The following is a 23,042-nucleotide window of genomic DNA, read 5'->3' as shown; positions in this document are numbered from 1 at the left end:
CATGTTCCCACATTTTTAAGAAATTATTATTAAGTATAGCCCCTATGTTCTACAACTCCATGTTCCCTTATTTCCAAGGAATCTAAGACAACGTGCCTTTGGAACATAGAACCTTAATTTGAAAAAAAAAAAATCAAAGAAATGTGGGAACATGGAGCAGCAGGACTATGCGGTGGGACAAATGGGCTGTGGGACCAATGGGCCTAAAAATTAAATGTTAAAAGTCTTAGTGATGTGGGACCAATAGGCTGTGGGACCAATGGGCTGTGGGAACATAGAGCTGACTCCCTGGCTATTGGCTACCAATACCACTAATGCTACAACAGGGCCCAATGAGTGAAGAGTGCATAGGCCCCTACACATGGTAACAAACTCAAAGAGTGAAGTCAAGGGGAGGATACTCTTCTTTAGGAGGATTTAAAATACAGACCAAATAAAGTCATTTATAAAACCGAAATAATGGTGTGTGTCTGTATGCGTGTGGTTTAAAAAAAGATATAAATGTTTTTTCTACACATGACTGGAATTCAGATGGGTTGAAAATATAAAAAGCAACCTTCTTGGGATATATTAAAAAAACATTTTTTTTGGCTATTTAGATATGAAAAGAAAAGGTCTGAGAGATTTCAAAGAAAACCATTAACATCTTGCTTTACCAGGGAGAAAAGAAAGTACATGTCAACAATTAAGTTTCATCAAATTTATTTTTTTACATCAATAACAACTCTTCGCTTCCAAAAGTCCCTGGTGAAATTCGTCTGAAGGCTTGTCATCAGTGTTCCTCTAGATACGCATGTATGTGCCTACAGAACGTGTTCTTCAGTAGAACATACCAGAACATGCCAATGTCCTGCCAAAGTCCTGAGTCTTTTTTTATTTATTCCTTTCTTTTTGTTTTTTTCAAATGAAGTTCACGACAGTGACAACATTCTCCACAGTTGATCTCAAAAGTACAAGTGATGTCAAACTCATATTGCTAGCCAAGATAGCTATTCATAACTACAGAAAGAGATGGAAAGAACAAAAACAACATCAACAGGCAAGCAAAACACTTTCTTTTTTTTAAACTTTTTTTCTTCTCATTCATTTGCATTCGTTTTCTTCTACGAGTTCAAGAGTTCGACTACGGGTCTGTGTCGTGGTATAGGCATGTCTTCACCCGTTAGCAGTCCCCCAGCAGTAAAGACATCCATTCTTTCTTTCATCCATTCGGTCTTTGCATCAATGTCTATTTATTCGTTCTTTCTAAAGGCGCTCCTTATCGAAGCTGATTAAAATGGTGGCTGTTGGCGTCACGAGTCTTGTCCTTCCCCCCCCAGGTAGGGCTACTAGAGGGCTGGTGGAGTGGGGGGGGGTCTGTGTGTTTTTAAAGGGGCACTCGTTTCACTTTGGTCTCCCAAGAGTCTCTTGACCCAGTGATGGGTTTCAGGTCAGACAGTCAGACCTGACAGTTCCTGGCATTAAGGCAGCCAGGGTGGGTGGCAGAGATTAGAGTTGTTGTGTGCTAAATCAAATGGATGCTGCGGGTGGTTGAGTCGGTGAAGAGACCTTTTGTTAGTTATCAGCTGAGTATAAAAAAATGACGGTTGACCGTGTGGCTTAGTGTGTGTGTGGTGGTTGGTTAGTGGTGGTGGTTCACGCCACCCAGCGTTGCCATTTACCCTTGGACAACACGCGAGTGGGCAGATGGTAAAGGAGGAAGACATGGATGCACTAAGAGTTTCTCGATGCTCCTGTCTTTCCGCCTCGTTCTCCACCAACAACACTGTGCTCTCTCCATACAGCCTTTCCTGGTGGACTTTCGCTGTGAGATATTTGAGGCAGGGAGGGAAGGAGAGAGGGTGGTCGTTGGGTTGGGTTGGTCGTTACAGATGCCACACGCACGTCTCTTGGTTCTCCTTTCTGTCCTTCTCCACCACCACCACCACCACCACCACTGTTGCCCATCCCTCCTAACCCTCCCCTCCCCCCCCACCCAGAGTGGGATCTCTAGGGGGAGGTGGCTAGTGGTTGGTGGTCTGTCACTGTTCCTCTGGCACGGGGTCGGCTGCTGGCTGCGGCGGCTGGTCGTCGGGCTGGTCTGCGGGAGGTGGGGGCGGGGGGGCGGCGGGCCTGGGGGGCGGCACAGGAGGAGCAGCGGCGGCAGCAGGGGCGGGGGGAGGGGGACGCAGGGGAACCTGGTGCTGGCGCTGGCGGTAGGCGATGACGGTGCCCAGCAGCAGGGCGATGACCGTCATCAGGTACAGGTCCCACTCCGGCCCCAGCAGCTGATCCAGATCCACCTGGGACACCACCTCCTTCAGCTGGGGGAATAGGAGAGAGGGAAATGGGGGAGAGAGAAAGAGAGAGAGAGAGAGAGAGAGAGATGGTGGAGAAAGAGAGATGGGGGAGAGAGAGAGATGGGGGAGAAAGAGAGATGGGGGAGAGAGAGAGAGATGGGAGGCAGATGGGGAGAGATGGGGGAGTGAGAGAGAGGCAAGATGGGGAATAGAAGTAGAGTGTACTTTATTGTCCACAAGGCTTCTACAACATGTCAGCAACAATCACTGCATAACATTAAGAAAATAAGAAACATAAAAAACATAGAAAACATACAACATAAAAGCATAAAAATTGTGGTCAATAGAAGAGAGGGGGGAGAGAGAGAGGATGGGGGAGTGAGAGAAGGAAGATGGGGCTGATGCAGGGAGGAACGCAGTGAAGAGGAGAAGTAGTGGGCGGAGGGATGGGGGGGGGGCAAAGATAAATGGGCGGAGAGAGAGAGCAAGAGAGATAGAGCGGGAAAGAAAGAGAGACATGAGAAGAGGTGAGAGGAAGGAAGGGAAAATAAGGGGAGGGGAATAAAGGGAAGAACAGAACATAAAAGAAAAGACGAAGAAAAGCAACAGAAAGGGAGAGGTGGAAGGAGAAAAGAGGGAGGAAGGAAGGAAAGGGAGACAGTGCATCATAAAGGGGGGAAAAGAAAAGAGAGAAGAAGGAAAATGACGGTGTGTGAAGTGTGACCAAGATGAGACAAATTGAGAATGATGGTGGGAGGGTTGGGAGATAGATGGAGCGAAAAGAGAAGAGAAATGAGGGGGGAAACTAAATGCATCAAGTCATGAACTTTTTTGGTTATTATTATTGCTCATTTCATACACTATTTGAACTCCCCTGCACGATGCACAGACATGCTATGAACGTATTACGGGGGTATTTTGTGTATGTATGGGTGATGTGTAAATTGAACTGTGTGTGATAATTGTCTTTGTGTGATGTGTTGTGTTGTACATGGACATCCTGAAGGTACTGTGTGTGTGTGTGTGAGTGTGAGTGTGAGTGTGAGTGTGAGTGTGTGTGTGTGTGTGTGTGTGTGTGTGTGTGTGTGTGTGTGTGTGCCGTACATTGAGATCGTGCAGATACTGTAGTGCGTAGACGAAGCCCAGCTTGCAGAGTGCCAGGAAGACGGGCACCTGGGCATCAGGACTGGCCTCGGCCGCCATGTCGTAGAATCGCTTGGCCAGGTGGATGTCCTACCAAGGGGGAAGGGAAATGGAGGAACAGAAAACAGAAAAATCATGACTTTGACTGTTGACTTGATCTATCCACTTTATTAACTAATGGCGGAAAAACTGAGAAATTAGGACTTTCGCTGAACTTTTTTAGTACAATTATTTAGTAGAAAAGCCGCACTCTGGTTTTACATGGAAAAATAGGCCTACAATCAGACAACATTCAAAATATGCTGTAATGTCAGCCCCCCCTGTACCTGTTTGATGCCGTGACGTGTTTGTATTGAAAAATATTGGCCTATAGTGAAAGCCCATTGGGAAACTCCAACTCCCATTATCATTGTGACACAGCACTCCACAGCGCACAACGAAATTGCATTTATGCCTCACCTGTGCAAGGGGGCAGCCCTCAATGGCGCCCTAGTGCGGCGGGACGGTACCATGCTCAGGGTACCTCAGTCATGGGGGAGGATGGGGGAAAGCACTGGTTAATTACTCCCCCCACCAACCTGGTGCGTCGGGAGTCGAACCAACAACCTTTGGGCTACAAGTCTGACGCCCTAACCGCTTACCCATGACTGCCCAAAATCAGACAATATGAATATGGTGTAATCCATATGTAAAGAGACGTTTGTCCTGTGGCCTAGTCGTTCTTCAGAGCCCCCCTCCCTGGCCTGTACCTGTTTGATGCCGAGGCCCTTCTCGTGCATGTAGCCCAGGTTGCTGACGCTGAAGAAGGCTTAGGCCGAAACGTCGCTCTGTCTGCCATGCTAACCCAGTATTAAAACGGCAAGAAACTTATCCGGGAGTGCGGCTTTTTTACTAAATATGTAGCCCAGGTTGAACATGGCCTGCGTGCCCTGCACTGTACCTGTTTGATGCCGAGGCCCTTCTCGTGCATGTAGCCCAGGTTGAACATGGCCTGCGCGCTGTTCTGCTGCTCCGAGGCCAGCCGATAGTGGATGACGGCAGTCTCGTAGTCCACGTCCGTGCCATAGCCGTAGAAGTGGTAGTCGCCCAGCTTGATGCGCGCCACCGTGTAGCCTGCCCTCACACACACACACACACACACACACACACACACACATACACACACACACACACACACACACACACACACACACACATACACACAGACATGTACATGGACACACACACACATAGACATGTACATGGACACAGACACACAGACAGACACACACACACACACACACACAGTAACACACAGTAACACACACACACAGACAAAGGAATAAAGTAATGGTTATCATAGGAAAGATCCAAAGCACCAACTGCCCTGCTTGAAAGATCATAAATCAGTTGATGACTCATCCATCCATGAAATTGGCACAGGTAGTTACAGTACGCCATCATTTTCTTTTTCTTTTTTTTTTTTTTTTAAAAATGTTTTCAATTCCGAGCCGCAGATCAAAAGTGACAAAGCAAATCGTTTTTCAAGACTAGGCATGTGCAATCAGTTTTGCGAGTGCTCAGAATTCTGTTGAAACAATGGCAAAAGATCACCAAAGCGTCTCAGCCCGCTTCTTTTTGTTCTAGCACTCGCTGCTTGCCACGTTCACACATGTCCCAGAGGACCAGTGTTCCTGGAATGTTCTCAGAACAATGAGCTTCGTAGAAAAGCGCCTCTTTCGTAACCATGGTAATGTTCTCAAGTTGCCATTGGCCAACGTAGTGAAAAAACGTATTGGAGCATAACCGTAGAACATTCAGGAAGCTGAGATCTTGCACACTGCTTGACAACTTGCAAGTTGTGCCACGTACACACAGTTCACAGAAAGCGAGGGACATTTGAATGAGGTTTAAACAAATAGCCTTCCACAAATCCTCATCCTCAACCTCATCTTCAAGGCACAGACACAGTAGCTGATGCTCTATAACAAGTCACACTCAATTCACACAGAAAGCCAAATATCCCCAATATAACATTGTGTGAGCCTTGCTTATTTCTTCCAGTTAATTCACTAATGCAGCTGATGGTAATAAGGCCACACCAATTTAATTTGTTGGTTCTCGGATTTTTTCAGGAAAAAGTTGAAGCGAGAGGGCGAAAAAAAAAACCTCCAAAGGAAGGTGCAAGACAGGCAAACACCTGGACATGGAGAAGGACAGTGTAGAAGGGAATTAAGGCAGCCAAATAGACCAGGCACAAAATTAGCTCACAGGGCAATTATTATATTAATCTGGTTTGAATAAACTGAGATGATTCAACAGTTGAATAGTTGTTGTTTTTCTTTTTTAAAACTGCTATCCCACTCCACTAATTCCACTAAGAGCAATACTGTGTTTCACCGCTGCTACTGCTAACCCACAGGGGCTTCAACTTGCCATTGCATGTTTGTCTGTAAATGTTTGAATGTAACACGTTTCCTGATTCGCTAGTCGTAATCGGCATGTTGAAAGGAGTGGTTTTATTGGTTCTCTACGTCACATGACCTCCAACTACTAAAGAGACACCTCCCCGTTCATGAAAACATGCAGTCTTCGTTTTTTTTAGCGATTTCATTTTTTGGGGTATTGAAACTGATTTTTTTTTTTTTTCCATTTTGTTACAAAATACAAGAGGCGAATCCGAGAACCAACAAATTAAATTGGTGTGGCCTAACCAAAATTAACAAGGTAAACCAAGCAGTCAAATCACACGTTTTAAGGAGACTGGTGCAACAAATCCATACTGCCGCACAAAGACAAAGTGCAGTACCTACATATTTTGTCAAAATTAGAGTTTAGACTGAAAATGGTCTTCATAACATCTCATTTACCTTGTGACAAAGCCTTGCGGTCCAAATGTGTCCCGTTTTAGGTAATGCCTTGTCAAATTTGCAGTAACTACAATATTCAACCTAATACCAAGGCTTTGAAGTCATTTTTATCAGTTTCAATGTTGGCGAAGTTACTGCACTTTGCCTTAGTAGAGCAGCATAGGTGGGATATTATTTTCTACAGACAGTTCTGTCTATATCTTGGGAAAATGTGAAGCGAGTTTTGACAAGTGTGTGGTGGAGTTAAAAATAAATCCTGTCATGCCAGTTTTGTCCAGTAGGGGGTGTAGTAGTTGAGCTTCAGCTGCGCTTTACTCACCCTGAGCGGCTGCTCTGGTCCAGTGGAGCAGGGCGCGCGGATACGTCTCGTTTTCACTGAAGATTCGCGAGCCCTCTGCTGGTAAAACACAAAGCGCAGACACACAACACAGTGTGAGATCATAGAGTATGCTGCTGAGGCAGTCAGGAGGCCAGATATTTCACACATTTAATTAGGAGGCCATATTTGAACAGGGGAGTGTAATCGAGAGGATTAAAGGTGCACTGTGTAATGCTTTTAGTAGTAGTTTATTTCCAGAATTCATGCTGTCCATTCACAAATGTTTGATTTACAGGAATACCATCAAATTCCCAGAGATAGACATTTTTAGCACAGTTTCAATGAGCAGCATAGTTGCAATACCTACTCTGGCCACCATCCTACACAGTGCACCTTTAACATTGTTTAGGGGGCTGTATTGTTTTTGAATAATTATTGGTCCTCCAAATAAAGCCATCAAGTACTATATATGTGTGTGTGTGCGTGTATACACTAACTCTGGTCCAGTATGAACGCCACGTTGCTCTGGGCAACCTCGTAGCCCTGTTCAGCTAGCAGCAAGTACTGCACCAACGCCGCGTCCATCTCGCCCTCCTTGAAGCTTCCGTACGCCGTCATCAGCCGCTCCGACCAGCGCCCGCGCTCACACACGTTCTTAAACAGCTGCAGACACACACATACAGGACACACACCACACACACACACAAAGTCACATGATTTGCTGAGCCAAACAACTTGAGAATATTCAAAACAACTTGGCAAAGAGATTTGACAAGGAAACAGACTTGAGATTTCACTAACAAAGCAAGCATGTAAAAAGTAACTGGCTAGTTGACTAGAGTTCTGCTGAGTGATGGGGAGGACAATGAATCCTCCGCATAGCCGGTAAAGTAGTCTATCAGTTTGATGGATTCCAAGTCAAGTCACGATAATCCAATTCGAGGTAGATCTATAAAGTTATATATTATACATCTATGAATTCATAACAAATGGACTTAGAGGGGTAATTACACTGAATATGCGTATCCAATGGAGAATCGACCTGTGCTGTGCTGTGTGCCTGTGTGTGTGTGTGTGTGTGTGTGTGTGTGCCTGAGTGTGTGCCTGAGTGTGTGTGTGTGTGTGTGTGTGTGTGTGTGTGTGTGTGTGTGTGTGTGTGTGTGTGTGTGTGTGTGTGTGTGTGTGTGTGTGTGTGTGTGTGTGTGTGTGTGTGTGCGTCTCCTCTCACTTCCACAGCAGTGTGGCAGGACCTCATGACTCCGGTGCCTGTGGCGTGCATCTGAGCCAGGTTGTAGTAGGCCAGTATGTGGCCGGCCTGAGAGGCCAGGTTAAAGTACTTCAGGGCCTGCTTGTAGTCACGCTTCACCCCGATGCCATCTGGGACAGCACAGGACAGATTGCAGGGGGGGGAGAGAGAGAGAGAGAAAGAAAGAAAAAGAGAGAGAGAGAGAGAGAAAGAAAGAAAGAGAGAAAGAAAGAGAGAAAGAAAGAAAGAAAGAAAGAAAGAAAGAAAGAAAGAAAGAAAGAAAGAAAGAAAGAGAGAAAGAAAGAAAGAAAGAAAGAAAGAAAGAGAGAGAGAGAGAGAGAGAGAGAGATGTTAAGGGAAGGATAACAGAGACGCATATGAAAAAGAGAAGTGAAACTGTTTCCGTTGCCTAAACTTCAAACTCAACTTAACTTACCCTGTTTAGTCATTAACAACCCATCTCCACAACAGCCTCTATAAAATCACAATATAAGAAAGCACCCCATCTCCATAACAGCCTCTATAAAATCAAACACTACATCTGAAAGTACACTCTCATTTCTCCTCTCCCACCATTAAATCCTCATGTAATTTGTGATAGTAGAACAGCTGTAAAAACTGCTCGTCATGCACTGCATCCTATAAGACTTTCTATAACATGGTCATTCTGACCATTGAAAACATCTGTGTGTAAAACCAATAACAAATGTAAACTGTATACCATTAGATCATCAGAAAATAAGCAGCAAAAAAAATGCCGTCAGCTTTAACGACACAGTGGAGTTCAGAGCTTTGCATAACTGTCATTTCAGAGCTCTTGGATGTTGTGGAGTGCTCTTCTCCTTGACAACTACACAACCTTGATACATGATGAACATACACTATATTCAAATAAGTAAGTCTAGTAGTAGAATTAGGGATATGATGCCCAGTGATTACTGAAAGAACATTTCCATAACACATAGGGACTTTGAGGTGCATCTTGTATGAATTATGCTACAGTACAATACAAAATGAATGCATTTTAATGACATGAGAATGTGAAGCAGTCCTTACTGTAGTACATGAATCCCAACTGCAGCTGTCCGTCCACCCAGCCTTGTTCCGCAGCTTTCTGGAAGTACTTGAGTGCCAACTCGTAGTTCTGGAGGAACATAGGGGAATGTCACTCTAAATACACTTCACCATCACTACGCACAGCAGGCAGAGCAGAGCAGAGTAGAGTAGAGTAGAAATGTTCGTTTCATCTCTTACATCATCAACTTCCTTACAGTATTGGATTCAAACAGATTCAATTGACTGATCCTGGCACTATTGTTCTTTGATGTAAAGTTTGCTTCTGACTTTTTTTTAATTTTTTTTAAAACAGACCATCTACAATCCAATACCACATGTGGTTTGAATAACCAAGTGTTATACCAGCCTAAATGACTGTGGTAATTAGAAATCGGCTTATTTAGTGATTATTCGGGTTTCTTTATAGACAAGATATGCATTGAAAATCATGGTAGACTTCTATACAGTCACACCACCCTATATAGATATCGCTTAAAGCTTACATTATAATATCTTATGTGAAGTTTACTCAATATTGATTAAGGCTGACGTTCAGCAGAGGGCAGTTAACTGATGTCTCAAAGACTACGCATTTACGTAGGTTACGGTGAGGAGACGTGGAGACTGAAAGCTGTTCTGAGCCTCATCTCAAAATCGAGTTGACTGACATGCATAGAGATGACATGGAAACTGAAGATAAAGTCTGCGACACCAAGCTCCGTTTCTCTTTAATGTGACGTTTCAGGCTGCGTGTGGTTTTTTGTGTGTCTTTATTACACTTGCATAGAGATGATTAACAGGAGAGAGAAACACTGCAACAGTGACTCACCACTGGGACTCCCCTGCCATACAGGTAGGCCATTCCCAGACCACTCTGCCCCACGGGATTACCCTGGGAGAAGAGAACAGGGGGAGGAGATGAGCGGGGGGGGGGGTGTCAAGAAAGGTAGGGACGGAGAAAGAAAGGTATATAAGAAGAGCAAAGAGGAGGAGAAGGGGGGGAGACGTGACAAGAAAGGAAGGAGAGCAAGATGGAGATGGAAATGGGGAGAGAAAGAGAGAGAGGGAGAGAGAGAGACAGATAAGGCAAAGAGAGGGGAGATAAAGAATATGCAGATTTAGTTAGGGCACAAAATGACTAACAGGTTGCTGTCTTTTGGTCAGAAGACGGCCTGATGATGACCGTTGGCACATGCTCACCAGTTCAGAAGCTTTCTTGAAATACTGCAGGGCTGTCTCATTGTTCTGGGGAACAAACTCACTGCCCTCAGAATACATCTGCGAACACACACGCATACAGAGATATTGACATTGTCATACTACTTTTCTTCTTCTTTTTTAAAAAGGAATTGAATAATCAGTAGAACTCTGCTGCCTGCTGCCTGCTACCTACTTTCTGATGCAGGAAAATGGTACTAAATGTTTGAGTATATTGATCTATTGTCTTATTCATTCTTCATTATTACTTCATTCTTATTGTCTTAATCATTATTGCGTTCAGCCATGTTATCAATAGTGCACGATCGGTACCAAATGGACATGCTTGTCAAACTTTGCATTACATTGTGGACACTATGCAGTCCCGTTATACCAAGTAAGTTACATAAGTTGAGGCAGTAAAGAAGTTGGAGTTCCCCCTACCTTTCCTAAGAAGGCCATGGCATGTGTGTTTCCTGCATTCGCAGCTTGATTGAAGTATTCATAGGCACGCTAAGGAGAGAGAGGAGGGGAAAAAACCCACTAGTAAACTTCCTGATATTTGAGAAGAGAGCAGGAGATCCTAACAACTGGTTAAACTAGCCAGCAGAACATCTCATAGGTTCTAACACAAGGAGCAGTACTCAAAGTTATACTAATGGTCAAGTCTGCATTGAGCTTATTACACACAACTTGTAATACACTCTTAATTCAAATTAATAGGAATTCCCTTAAAGGTATGTAATAAGCTCAATTGTACATATACTCACACATACACACAATAGAAGTGGGTTTAACTCAGCTAGGTTAATTGGGGTTCCATGTTAACCTGCAGTAAATGTTAGCATTGTCTGCATGTTTGAACACAGTACAACTGTTCTTTAAAATATAAATAAAAACAACAAAACACAGATAATGATAAAATGCAACAAATGATTGTCGTTAAGTAGTACAGTGTAACATAGAAAGTGTTCCAGTCTCACTTGGTGATTTTGTTCAACTCCTCTTCCACCATTTAGATGCAGCTGTCCCAGTCCAACCTAAAAATGACAAAAGCCTCTTTCACAACAGGATCATGCACAGGCCCTACATTCTGGCAAATAATTAAATAGATTTCTTTTTTTAATTAATAGCAAAAGCTCAATCTCCATCTCTCCTACTCTCCAAGTTGTAATTACAATGCCATCAGTTTTCACAAGGAAGAGCGCGACGCTGCTTCTCTAATGAAGGCCTAAGTGCCGAAACGTCAGCACCAATTTTTTTTTTTTAAAAAGTGGTGAACCGTGAAGAAGCAGTGTCACGCTCTTCCTTGTGAAAACTGATGACTGAAGTACCCTGAACAGCTGCACCTGCTGAAAAAAGAAGCCTTCGAGTTGTGCGGACTCTCACAAAACTTTGTTGTAATTACAATGCCAGACAAAGTTTCCAGGCACTCATGTCACAAAATCATTGTAGAAACATTGTAGAATGAGGCAATTTCAACAGCTAAGAAAAAGTGAGAATGACAAATTCAAAAGATGAATCCCATCCTTGATACACAGTGTGCAGTGGAATTTGTGTACAAAAGGTTTCTTTACCATGAAACAACCCTCCAAAGTACTTAATACAATTTTTGATCATTTGTATTTACCCTTCTCGACCAGGAATTTGTAGTACTAGGCGGTAATTGTATAATAACTCTATGATGTTCTGCATACTGATACTACGCCATATGATTCTGTATACTATACAACGTATTATATATCCATGGCTGATGTCTCCTGAGGCCTCACCTGTGCCTGGATGTCGCCCTTCTCTGCCAGGAACTGGTAGTACTGGATCAGGTCCTCCTCCAGCATGCTGCTGGTGGATCCGGGGTTCTCCACCTCGTCCAGCAGCCGGATACGCTGCACCGCACTGCCCCCCGTCAGGGACACGTCGTTGGCCACTGAGGACAGAGATTGGACTATTTGCGGCTTAATGTTATTGGTCCGTCACTCGAGGATGGGCTAACACCTACAAGGTATGGCTAATGCCTTGTGTGTACACAAAGCGCGACCTACGCTACCCAGGTAGCTGAGGTGGTTGAAGAAGTTTCGCCATGAATTTGCTTTATTCGCTCTGGACGCGGCATTGACATGTTTGATTTAGCTAATCACATAACGGCTCTGGCTTGACAGCCTGGGACATTCGGAGATATGAACGTTCCAATTGGTTTACGCCAGGGGTGTCAAACTCATTTTGGTCCGAGGGCCGCATACAACCCATGAGGACCTCAAGCGGGCCGCATTAGTAACATTATCGCAAAAAAACCCATAAAGCAGAGGGTTAGTTTTCAATACTATCGCATTGTCTTTTCAGCATGTTTTAAAAGTGTGTCGAATATATAGAAAACAATGCAATACTGATAATCCTGTGCAAAATTTCATTGATTTCATTCATTCATTGGCAACTGTCAATTAATAAAATAGTGGACTGTTCATTTTGGCGGGGGGTCTGGGGGTCTTCCCCCAGAAAATGTTGTATTTCTTAGATGTAATTTCCTGCATTTTAACGCATTTTAATGTCCCGTTTCCCGTTTAAAGGGACAGTTTGGTCAATTTCAACATGCAGTTGTAATGCTCACACTACCCTGGACTTGTCAGTGCCCGAGATTTTTTTTTCTTCTTCTTCAGCCGTTTCCGAGATCCTGGTCATTGTAATGGGGGCAGCTCTTTGTTTACATTTCAAAAAAACATTTTTATTTATTCCCAAAAACATCCAAAAGGTTATAAAACATCAGCAGACAACTAGCAAACAGCAGTACCTTTTGGGAAAATATTTGGAGTTGGCCTATGTTTCATTTTTTAAAAATGTAAACAAACGCTGCCCCCATTAGAATTGCTCATATCTCGGAAAGGGCTGAGCCAAAAAATATGGCATCACCAGGTACTGACAAGTCAAGGGTAGCGTGAGCAATACAACTGCATGTTGAAATTGACCAAACTGTCCCTTTAAGCTCAATATGAACCAATACAAATAGTTATATTTACTATTTAATTAAAACCAATACCAATACAATACGAATAAGAAGTATTAACATTTGACATCTATACATGAGGTCTATGTATGAGCTTTATCAAATGCTTGTCACAGTACAAATTCACCATTTATACTAGAAGTCTGATGTGCACTTTACTACAAATACAGTGTAAGAGAGAGAGAGAGGACTATTGGGTTGATGTCATGCAGGTCTCGATTCTGCCCCCAGTGGCGTAATTGCGCATTTCGGTTATTTCTTTGTTAAAAAAAATAAATAAATTGTAGAAAAAAAAAAAAAAAAAANAAAAAAAAAAAAAAAAAAAAATTCATCCAGGCCGGATCGAACCTTCTGGCGGGCCGGATGCGGCCCGCGGGCCGTATGTTTGACACCCCTGGTTTACGCCAAAGCTCATAGCTCATTACCACAAGATTAGCTAGACTTTAATCGTTAAAAATCACTCAGGTCGCTCAGTTCGCTTCGCTCCTGGGCAATTCGTTCCAGTAGCTTTATTCGCCTTCCCTCCATAGAGAAATAATGACTTCCGCCGCTCAGGTAGCGTATGTCGCACTTGGTGTACAAAAGGCATAATGTAAAATCCAGAGGTGGGTGTTCTTATGACTTAATGCACCAGTATGCTGCTGTCGATTAAGAGACAAATACGGGGTATGGCCCTTTACTCTAAGATGGGGTAACCACCTCTACTAAAAGCAGGGCTTCTTAAGTGCTGTCCTCACTGTAAGTATCTTAATTTCCGTGTGTTGTTGTGCCTTGATTGTTTTTAATATTATTTTTATACATATCCGTATGTCTTCTGTCCAGTATCTACTTTTTGGATGAGTGCAGTGCACTAGCACAACTCTTCAGTATTTGGCAACACAAGACAGTAGAGGATTAATAACAAGAGGCTACAGTACAGATAGTCTCCTTACCATGGTTGGCCACCAGCCTGTAGTGGGTGAGCGCTGACTCACAGCTCTGTGGCACGCCGACTCCACCCCAGAACCTGTAGCCCTACAGGGGGAGGGAAATCACATGCGACTCAAACAGTCATTATTATAATAATAGAATAGAATTCATTGTCATGCCAGAATGAAAATTGCCTATTGGTCTCACAGAATAGAAACACAAATAGACACAAATAGACAAAACACACATGCAAAGCGCTGCATCCACCCCCCCTCCCAGCACACACATCATATAGAAGTCAGGCAGTAGTTCAAGACCTTACACCTCTCGTTTTTCCATAGCTTATTGACTACTATGGAGAATGCATTTGGAATAAAAGAATGTTTATGCACGTTACTGCGTTAGTCTTCATTGGGTTCAGAAGCGACAAATGAGCCTCTGCGAGTGTTATTTAACCCATGTTCGCCTGGAGCGACATATACGCTGCACTCAGGCTCTTACGATTTGAGCTCTTTATCAAAAATATTGGTATGTTAGAGCTGAATGAACACATTCTAAAGCAGAGTTAGGGTCCTAGCTTTTAAATGCAACTTATTTGATATGTTTATGTGCTTCGGAGGCTGAGATATTTAGGTTTTAATAGGCAGAGGGCACCTTTTCCCAGAAAGGGATAAGGCTGAAATGGGTTCATAAATACGTACCAGAATCATATGGGCCACTAGGTTGCCACCCAAGGCACCAAAGGTGTAGTAAACCAAAGCCTGAAAACAGAGAGAATGCATCACATAACTAACGTATAACGGCGACCGTAGAACACTTCTCCTGAACATGACACTGATTTCAGTGACACTGATTTTTTTTTCCGATTGAGCAACATCTTGTGCGTTATAAACTGATGTGTAATAAATAGGTAGCCCCTTACCAGACACCATCCCGCCACTGGGACGTTGTAATAGTCACTGAAAAAATTTAACTACCATGGTACTGCACCACTATGACAGTGCACAGAGTCTTTAGAAATACATTACGACTTGCATTACGGTCATTGCCATTCTGGTAACAGCTAACTTATAACAGGGGTAGTGTTTAAAAGGTTCATTTCTACCGTTAATCTCTCAACATGCAATGTACAGCATATGGTGCACTGATTTTAGGCACCAGATGCCATGTCCACTATTCAAACACAGACTATGTCCGTTTCCTGTAATAGCAGAAAAAGAAGGCATGCTTACCTTAGCCTGACTGGAGTTCACTCCCAATCCTGCAGCATATAGGAAGCCAAGAGCCTAGTGGAACATTGAAAAATGGCCGTCAGCACACCCAAAAAATTGCAACTTGCCAAAATATGGTGGCTCATGTCAGGACTCAGACTGAGGTTTAGCGGCACCTAGAGTATGTATATGGTCATCTTTTGTAAATCCTTTGAAATAGACCAGCAATGGTACTGCTTTTCAAAAGTGTTTCTCATGGGGAAGAATATGAAATATGTATGGCCCAATAAATGAAAATAAATAAATAAATAAAATAAAACATGTAGAAACTTTGTGTGGTAGACCATCACTGTCTTAACACAACTCAAAGCGAAAGGTGTCTGTAGGTTTTAGCACGAGAAATTGAAATTGACTGTTTTGGACAGTGCAGACACCCTGTGTGAAGTACAATGAAATGCAAGAGCACACATGCGTACCATTTGGGCTTTGGGTGAGCCCTCAAGCGTGAGCTTCTCAAAAAGATATTTGGCCTTGGTGACGTTCTGGGCCATATAGTCCCCAAACAGCATGGCGTAGGCCACCTTCTCAGACGCCTTGGTGTGGCCTTTTCCAGAGATCTTCAGTAACCTCTCATACACCCTGTACAAAAAGCAAGAAACCAAGAATAAGAGTCGCACACAAGAGCTGAACGCAAATTAGGAAAACTTAACAGATGGACTAAACCTGAAATGTTTGTATGTCACAATTCTGTCTTCGGCTGTTTACTATTTTTACCTTTTTTCAGTAGTGTTCCCAATATCAAGAAGGAAAGCATGTCCAATTCACAGGACAACTTTTGGGCCTAACTGTGTCTCTCTACTTCCATTCCTATCCTATGGCTGTCCTAAATGCTTCATGGTCATAAAAAGTTAATTTGTCTGTGTTGGATCAATTTTAACAATCACACAAGCCACCTGAAAGAACCTCTGTCTACCGTAATCCTACAAGCCTACACTCCCAGAAAGTAAACAACCTAATCATCTGTAGATCATATGAACATCTACAGTACTACTATGCGCCACCTGGCCTTTCCATTACAACTCTACTACGTAAGGACCTGCGTAAACGCTTTACCATGAACACTACACCAATCCAGTTAAGAGGGCTATGTGATCATAGATTAAGGGTGTCTGACTACTTAAGCCCGAAGCACAAACACCACAGGGTCAGTGCGGGTTGACAGGGTGGCCCCAAAAATGCTCAACTGGTCTCAGGGCATGGGGGTGCGGGCCCAGGACCCAGCGCTGTCAGCCCGGCACCGACCCTCTAATGGCCCTGCCCCCCAGTGAAAATCAGACTACTGTGTGGCAGGAGTAAGACCCTCTGAGAAGCCTGAACACCGCCCTGGTTAAGGGGATCAACTTAAGGCAACAAGAAAGGATCACAGAAAAATGGAGTAAAGGCCAAGGAGGAAGTACTATTGGAGGTCTGAGACACCTCCATATCTTCCACCTCCTTGAAACTCCTTGAAGTCATTTCAAAACATAGCTTTATACATACTGTAACCATCTTATTTTCATGAAGAGGCTTTGGGAGTGTCTTCATCGTGTTTGTTTAGTTTGAGTTATATTGGTGGTGTTTTTGTCCCAGGACATATGGGGCAAATGCTTTTTCTTATTTTTTGTTTGCTGCCACTATGGAAAGGATTTCTGGAGAATGAGTCACTGTAAAACAGATTGCGGTAGAGGTTGCATGAATACTCTATTTCATCTATAGACTATTTTGTCTATTTATTTAGACAAATTGTCTATTCCATAGACAAAAGAGTAACGAGTGTGGTTCAAGTGCACTATGCACTTTGGGTATCTGTCTATTGTGTCTTTTGCTACGAGTCGTGTGTTTCATATGGCAGCTTTGTGATTGTCTAAGACAGGGGTGGGGAACCTTTTTCATTTGAAGGGCCACTTCAAATTCCACCAAGGGCCGTAAAAGTCCTCCAAGGGCCGTACTATGAACACAGACCAGGATTCCCTCCTGCACTTTAGGCCTATATTGAAGGCAGTCACCTTTAAATTAGACCCCACCTTCTGTAGGTCCCCTGAATATAACGTAATTAAATTGCAAATGTAATTTCTAAGTTTCCTTTACAAAATATGTCATATTTCATGTGAAGCTGCATAACATTAAAATTATGACGGGGCCAGATAGAATGTCAATCCAGGGCCGTAAACAGCCCTCGAGAAATAGGTTCCCCACTCCTGGTCTAAGACAAATATCCTGCGGGTCAAATGAACAATCTTGGATCTTGAACAAGACAGAAGTAGAGAAAGAGGAGGAGGAGGAGAAGGGAGGGAGGGGGAGGAGGTGGAGAAAGGAGATGAATAAAGGAGTAGGAGGTTGTCCTCACTCTCGTTTCTGGCTGCGGCGGTTGGTGTTGTTGATCATGCGCACGGCCGCCTGGTACTGCTCCTCCATCTCCTCGGCTTGCCGCCGCTCCTCAGCCTGCTCCTCCGCTACAGGGGTCAAAGGTCAGAGGGGACAAGAGGAGGCGTTTAGTTGGGGAGGGGCAGCTTTATATTACACTTGACTAGTATTTGTGTATGAATGTATATTGCACTTGATGTCCTTATGTTTGTCCTTGTGCACTCTATTGTATATTTTTCTGTTTTCATGTTGGCTGTAAACAATCTAATCAATTGACGATTTTATCAAAAGGGACTTAGAAGTGATTTTACAGGGTATTGGCTACAGGCCCTGAAGCTGTGTGGGGTCAGGTGCCTTGCTCGAGTCAAGGGCACCTCAGCCATGGATGATGGATGTGCTGGTAAGGGTGGGATTTGAACCTGCAACCCTCTGATCTAAAGGCCAGCACTCTAACCATTGAGCCATGGCTGGCCATTTATTACATTACATTACACTAGATGATTTTATCCAAAGGGACTTGTAGTGATTTTACAGGGTATTGGCTACAGGCCCTGAAGCTGTGTGGGGTCAGGTGCCTTGCTCGAGTCAAGGGCACCTCAGCCATGGATGATGGATGTGCTGGTAAGGGTGGGATTTGAACCTGCAACCCTCTGATCTAAAGGCCAGCACTCTAACCATTGAGCCATGGCTGGCCATTTATTACATTACATTACACTAGATGATTTTATCCAAAGGGACTTGCAGTGATTTTACAGGGTATTGGATACAGGCCCTGGGGCAATGTGGGGTTGGGTTCCTACTTGCTCAAGGGCACTTCAGCCATGGTTGGAGGCGTAAGGAGAGGCAAGAGTGGGTTTTGAACCTGCAACCCTTTGATCTTAAGACCACCTCCCTAACCACTATGCCATTTGGAAACCTTTGACAAAATATATGAATCTTGGCTTAATTTTAAACTGAATCACAATAAGTGCAAAGGAGAACGTCATTAAAGGCTTGTTAAATCCAAAATATTTCTAATATCCGTGAGAACTAGACATTAGACCACACCTGTAGCTGGAAATTTGGCTAGGTGTGGGGACACGTCAGCACTTGTTCAGCTGATCATCAGCATAAAACCCAAACCAATCAACTTTTAGCCAAACTTTTTACACAAAACTTGATTTTCTTTCACTCCACTTCTACGATGTAAAACAGTGTTAGGACCTCAAAAAGATGCATGTGTGCCCATGTGCATGTCTGTTGGTCTGTGTGTGTGTGTGTGTGTGTGTGTGTGTGTGTGTGTGTGTGTGTGTGTGTGTGTGTGTGTGTGTGTGTGTGTGTTCCCGCTGAGGACTCACTTTCACAGAAGCCCCATTTCTTGTCGCGGTCGTAGTCGTAAGTGGTGGCGCACCACAGGCGTCCGTCGCGGCGTCCCTCCGTGGTGCAGTCGCTGTACTCCTTGGACAGGAAGAGGAAGGGGAAGACGCAGGGCTCACCGGCCGCTGTGCCCCCTATCACCACCGGGACTGCAGCAGCAAACACACACGGTACAGCAGGAAAAGGGCAATGTGGGATTAGCTTTTGTTGAGAAAAGTTATGGCAAACGCAACACAAAAACAATATGCAACAAACATACCAGTCAAAACCAAGGATGAGCAAAAATAAAAAGGCACCTGGTGGGACAGTAAGGAAGGGGATAGCGGACATCATTTGTGATCAGCTGTTATTATAATTCTTTTTGGTAAATGCAAAACAAAAACAACATAACCAAAAAATGCAACTGTCCTCCTAACTACAACATAAAGTGAATACCAGGAAAGAATAGGGAGGAAGAGGGGCACACAGTGGGACAGTCAGGAAGTGGAACATCATGACAATCACAGCTGATTGGACCACTTGTGAAGTCACAAGGCTTGGATGAAAATCTAGGTCTGTCTGGCTAGTAGGCTGCCTTGAGGAACTTTATTCTGTTTATCCGTTTACTCTGATACCAGATGGGGAAATTGTGTGCCACCGTGTGAATCACTTGTTCACTAAATAGCGCAATATGGAATAAAGGCTTACCGGTATTCAGTATGTTCATGGCTCTGTTTGAAACGTTCTGCTTGGCTAGTAGCAATACATTCTGGCTTTGCGATGGTTACGTTTTTGGACAGCCTCTCATTACATTACATTACATTAAACTTAGCTGATGCTTTTAATACAAACCGACACATGGTTATTGGCAGGGTATTGGTTACAGTCCCTGGAGCAGTTTGGGGTTAGGTGTCTTGCTCAAGGGTACCTCAGCCATGGAGTGTGGAAGGGTGAGATTCGAACCTGCAAGCCTCTGATTTAAAGTCCATCTCCTTAACCGTTAGACCCCAGCTGCCTCATATGAGCATCAGACCATCACACGGGTGGGACATGTCGTGGCACGGAATGGCAATGTTTCCTCTTCAACATGTCATAATTTGAAATTCCAGAATCCATTGTTTGTAAGACAGCCAGACGATCTCAAGATGGTTCAATATGAAATACAATACACTGTATTATTTTTAAAGACAGGGTCTGGAAAAAGCATGGCCCATCAGTCAACGCTATGAGAATGCACTCTCTGAATATTGAATGCATAAAATAGTAATTGGAAATTAATGTACTGCAATGAATGTGCTTCTTCGATAATCCACTAAAAGAAAAAAAGGTAATTTAATCCATACAATAGTGGCATTAACTGTGGTTGCACCACCCTCACGTACAGAATGCTACTACTGAAACGTCATTGATCCATAGACCGCCACTACTACTACTACCTCTGGGGACATGGATAAGACCACAGGCAGCAGCTCAGACATGGTCTTATCACTGAACTCTGAGCCAATCAAGTTTGGGAGTCTCATTCCTTTCTATAGTCCTCATGCACCTGCCTTGCTAGATGCACTAATGTCACTTGGGCCCTGAGTAATCCAGTCAATCCGATTTCACATGCCTGTTCTACTTGAAGCCCTGGCTCGCTTACTTCTCAGTAGATGAAGAAAGGATCTTGCTGTTATAGCAAAACAGTTGGGCTATCTTATTCTTTCTGACTTCTCCTTCAGCTAGGATAAAAGGATCAAAACACCAGCAAGAGACAGAAGTGAGAACACTCTGTTAGGGCCAACCAGAATGGAGTTGGTGCCGGTGATGGTGCCTGCACCCGTTACGTTCGGCACTGAAGTGCTTATCTGCAAACCACCAGTGTTCATACCGGGCTCTGAACTTTTTCTGCACGTGATTGTTACCCGGATGAACCTGCTGACGGCCACGTTGTCATCACAGTTCGCAGAGAAAAACCTTGTATTTTTGCGGTTTGCGTGGCGAACCAACTTTCCGGTTCCTGAACGCTAGGGTCTTTGACGTGAGCATGACGGCCAGTTCGCGATTACGTGCGGGAACGAGCACCGGCACGGTTCTCAGTCGGGCTGAATGCACCTTGTGTGCTTTCCACTGGGTAGCACTACTTTAAAAAGACTAAGCAGCTGAAAGGCAAACAAAGGTTTACCAGCAGCAACAGACAAAACTATACTCCGGATGTCTTACTCTCTTTGGGCTTTGGTATGGGTGGAGGTGGCTGGTCAGGTAGGTCCTCCTTCTCCTCCCCCGGCACCACAGACTCCTCCTGCGCCTCCTCTTGGGCCTCCTGCTCCTCCGCGGCCAATTGCTCGGCGGTGGCCCGTGTTTCCTGCGGTGAGTAAACCGACTGGCCCGCTACCACGCGCTCCCCCACAGGCACCTTGTCCTCCTCCTCCATGTTTGTCTGTCGGGGGGAGGGAAAAAAAAGATGTCAAGATATGAGTCAATCATGCCCTGGTCATGTACGGCCCATGTATTCCCATGGGGACCCAGGTTCAAGTACGGGTCGTACCCTTAAATCCATTTCTCAGTACCTGTTCCACTACAGTCGTAATTAAGTCTCCAAAGCACCAAAACATAAAGTATGTTAGTCTATGAATTCAATGTATTACAAATGTCATAAGTGTCATATGTGTCCTGGAGAAAAAATAGCTGATCGGTGTGTGTAAATCTCAACGAGGCACAAGGCTTGAAACCTGAGAGATGCCTGTTAACTTAAACAGCTGGGGCCTACTAAAGAGATGTCTAGAGTGTCTCGTAGAGCTCACTATAAGGGTTACCAGACAGTGTAGATTAAGGCAAGTCTGCCAATCCAGAAGATAGCCGTTAGGTAATGAAAGTGAAATATCAGGAAATCTGCATGCCAAGTTGAAGCAGAACTGATGAAAACAGCTTTCCAGAGTTTCTCACCTTGACATCTGGTACTTCATTCCCCTCGGCTGGCAGGTCTGCTGAGACGGAGAGCAGAACAGTCAATTTTAGAGGACGTGAATGTCAACATCTGCTGTGTTTACAGTAGCGCTGCGCTTGCAAGGTGGCCATAGTCTAGCATAGAACACGGTTAAAGTCTAACGCAGGGTAGAGATGTGCTTCGTTCGTTCGGGTTTAAATTAACCACCAAGACAGGTAGTCCAAAAACTACACACAAAGTAGCCCTACAGCATAGCACACTATTATTTAATTGGAGATTTTAGCTAGCTTGCTCGATATACTTGTAAGAGGCTGCTGTCCAGCTATTCTGGCAGCTGTCAGTCTTGCAGAGAACTTACCAGCTGTTGTTCCCTTGGATATAAATACGACGACAATTAGAAGCTGGCAGATCCTTGACGTCTTCATCGCGGAGCATCCACAGAGTCCTTGCACATTAAGGACAACTACAACTAGCTAAAAAATATTAGCTGGTAAGCTCAATCAGCTGATCATTCACTTTTTTTATCCTATTCCATTGGAGTAGATAGCTGTTGCTAGCTAGCTACGGCAGTTATCCGCATGAGGTAGTCCTACACCTGACGTTCCTGTGACCAGACAAGTGTCTCTACCACTAGACACATGCATAGTCAGTGTCGGTTGTCTATGTCAAAGACATCGTCGTTCATAAAATGTTGACCACGACACCAATGAACTAATCCACAAGCTAACGGGCTAGTAGGAACCGACACAACGCTCTTCACAGCTCAAGAAAGGGGAGCAAGTTAGCAAGTCGGCTATCGCCTGTTAGCATTGGTCGTATGATAATCAGAAACCTTTCTATCTCGTCGTCTGTGACTGCGGGCGTGAAGTGCAGCACACAGAACAGATGAAAACAAAATGCCAGTCGACGCAAGCCTGTCCGTGAAACTTAAGTAAACAACGCCTACAGAAACGAAAGGACTTGCTCTACTTCAAGATAGCTGACCAGCCACTAACCCTTTCACACACACCATTTCCTTATCCTACGACAGACCAATCATGAAACACAATAACTGACAGCAACCAATCATAGGAGGCTGGAGGTTTCTTGTCCAATCGCATACTCACACACTTGACTTACAATACCTGTGAACAGTTTTGCAACATTGTACACGACAGCGGCTTTGAAGCGA

The 23,042-nt window shown here is 44.1% G+C and overlaps 1 protein-coding gene across 5 annotated transcripts; it reads right to left on the bottom strand.

Moving 5' to 3' along the window:
* Positions 1–685: 685 nt before the first annotated feature.
* Positions 686–22,880, bottom strand: sel1l (SEL1L adaptor subunit of SYVN1 ubiquitin ligase). 5 transcript variants are annotated; one of them, XM_063223498.1, is made up of 21 exons: positions 22,230–22,880; positions 21,871–21,911; positions 21,148–21,364; positions 18,948–19,115; positions 17,594–17,699; positions 15,684–15,846; positions 15,229–15,282; positions 14,698–14,757; positions 14,020–14,101; positions 11,862–12,034; positions 11,073–11,129; positions 10,534–10,602; positions 10,093–10,170; positions 9,722–9,784; positions 8,893–8,980; positions 7,819–7,967; positions 7,088–7,253; positions 6,591–6,668; positions 4,363–4,535; positions 3,384–3,512; positions 686–2,303 (listed from the first exon to the last, which is right to left on the bottom strand). In XM_063223498.1, the coding sequence occupies exons 1-21, from the start codon at positions 22,294–22,296 to the stop codon at positions 2,022–2,024; spliced, it is 2,463 nt and encodes an 820-aa protein (XP_063079568.1). In that variant the 5' UTR covers positions 22,297–22,880; the 3' UTR covers positions 686–2,021. The 5 variants fall into 5 exon arrangements, with proteins under 5 accessions (XP_063079568.1, XP_063079570.1, XP_063079571.1 ...); XM_063223500.1 differs by having other exon boundaries at positions 6,591–6,665; XM_063223501.1 differs by having other exon boundaries at positions 11,862–12,016.
* Positions 22,881–23,042: the final 162 nt, after the last annotated feature.

This window comes from Engraulis encrasicolus, chromosome 18 (genome assembly GCF_034702125.1).
Source record: "Engraulis encrasicolus isolate BLACKSEA-1 chromosome 18, IST_EnEncr_1.0, whole genome shotgun sequence".
Classification (NCBI taxonomy): domain Eukaryota; kingdom Metazoa; phylum Chordata; class Actinopteri; order Clupeiformes; family Engraulidae; genus Engraulis; species Engraulis encrasicolus.
This window is presented reverse-complemented; position numbering and strand designations above follow the sequence as displayed.

Excerpts from the sequence above, each read along its gene's own strand:
- sel1l (XM_063223498.1), bottom strand. The coding sequence starts at position 22,296 with ATGAAGACGTCAAGGATCTGCCAGCTTCTAATTGTCGTCGTATTTATA. Across the intron at positions 19,116-21,147 it reads CATACCAAAGCCCAAAGAGA|TCCCGGTGGTGATAGGGGGC; the intron begins GTAAGACATCCG and ends TTGCTGCTGCAG. Across the intron at positions 14,102-14,697 it reads TAGTGGCCCATATGATTCTG|GGCTACAGGTTCTGGGGTGG; the intron begins GTACGTATTTAT and ends CTCCCCCTGTAG.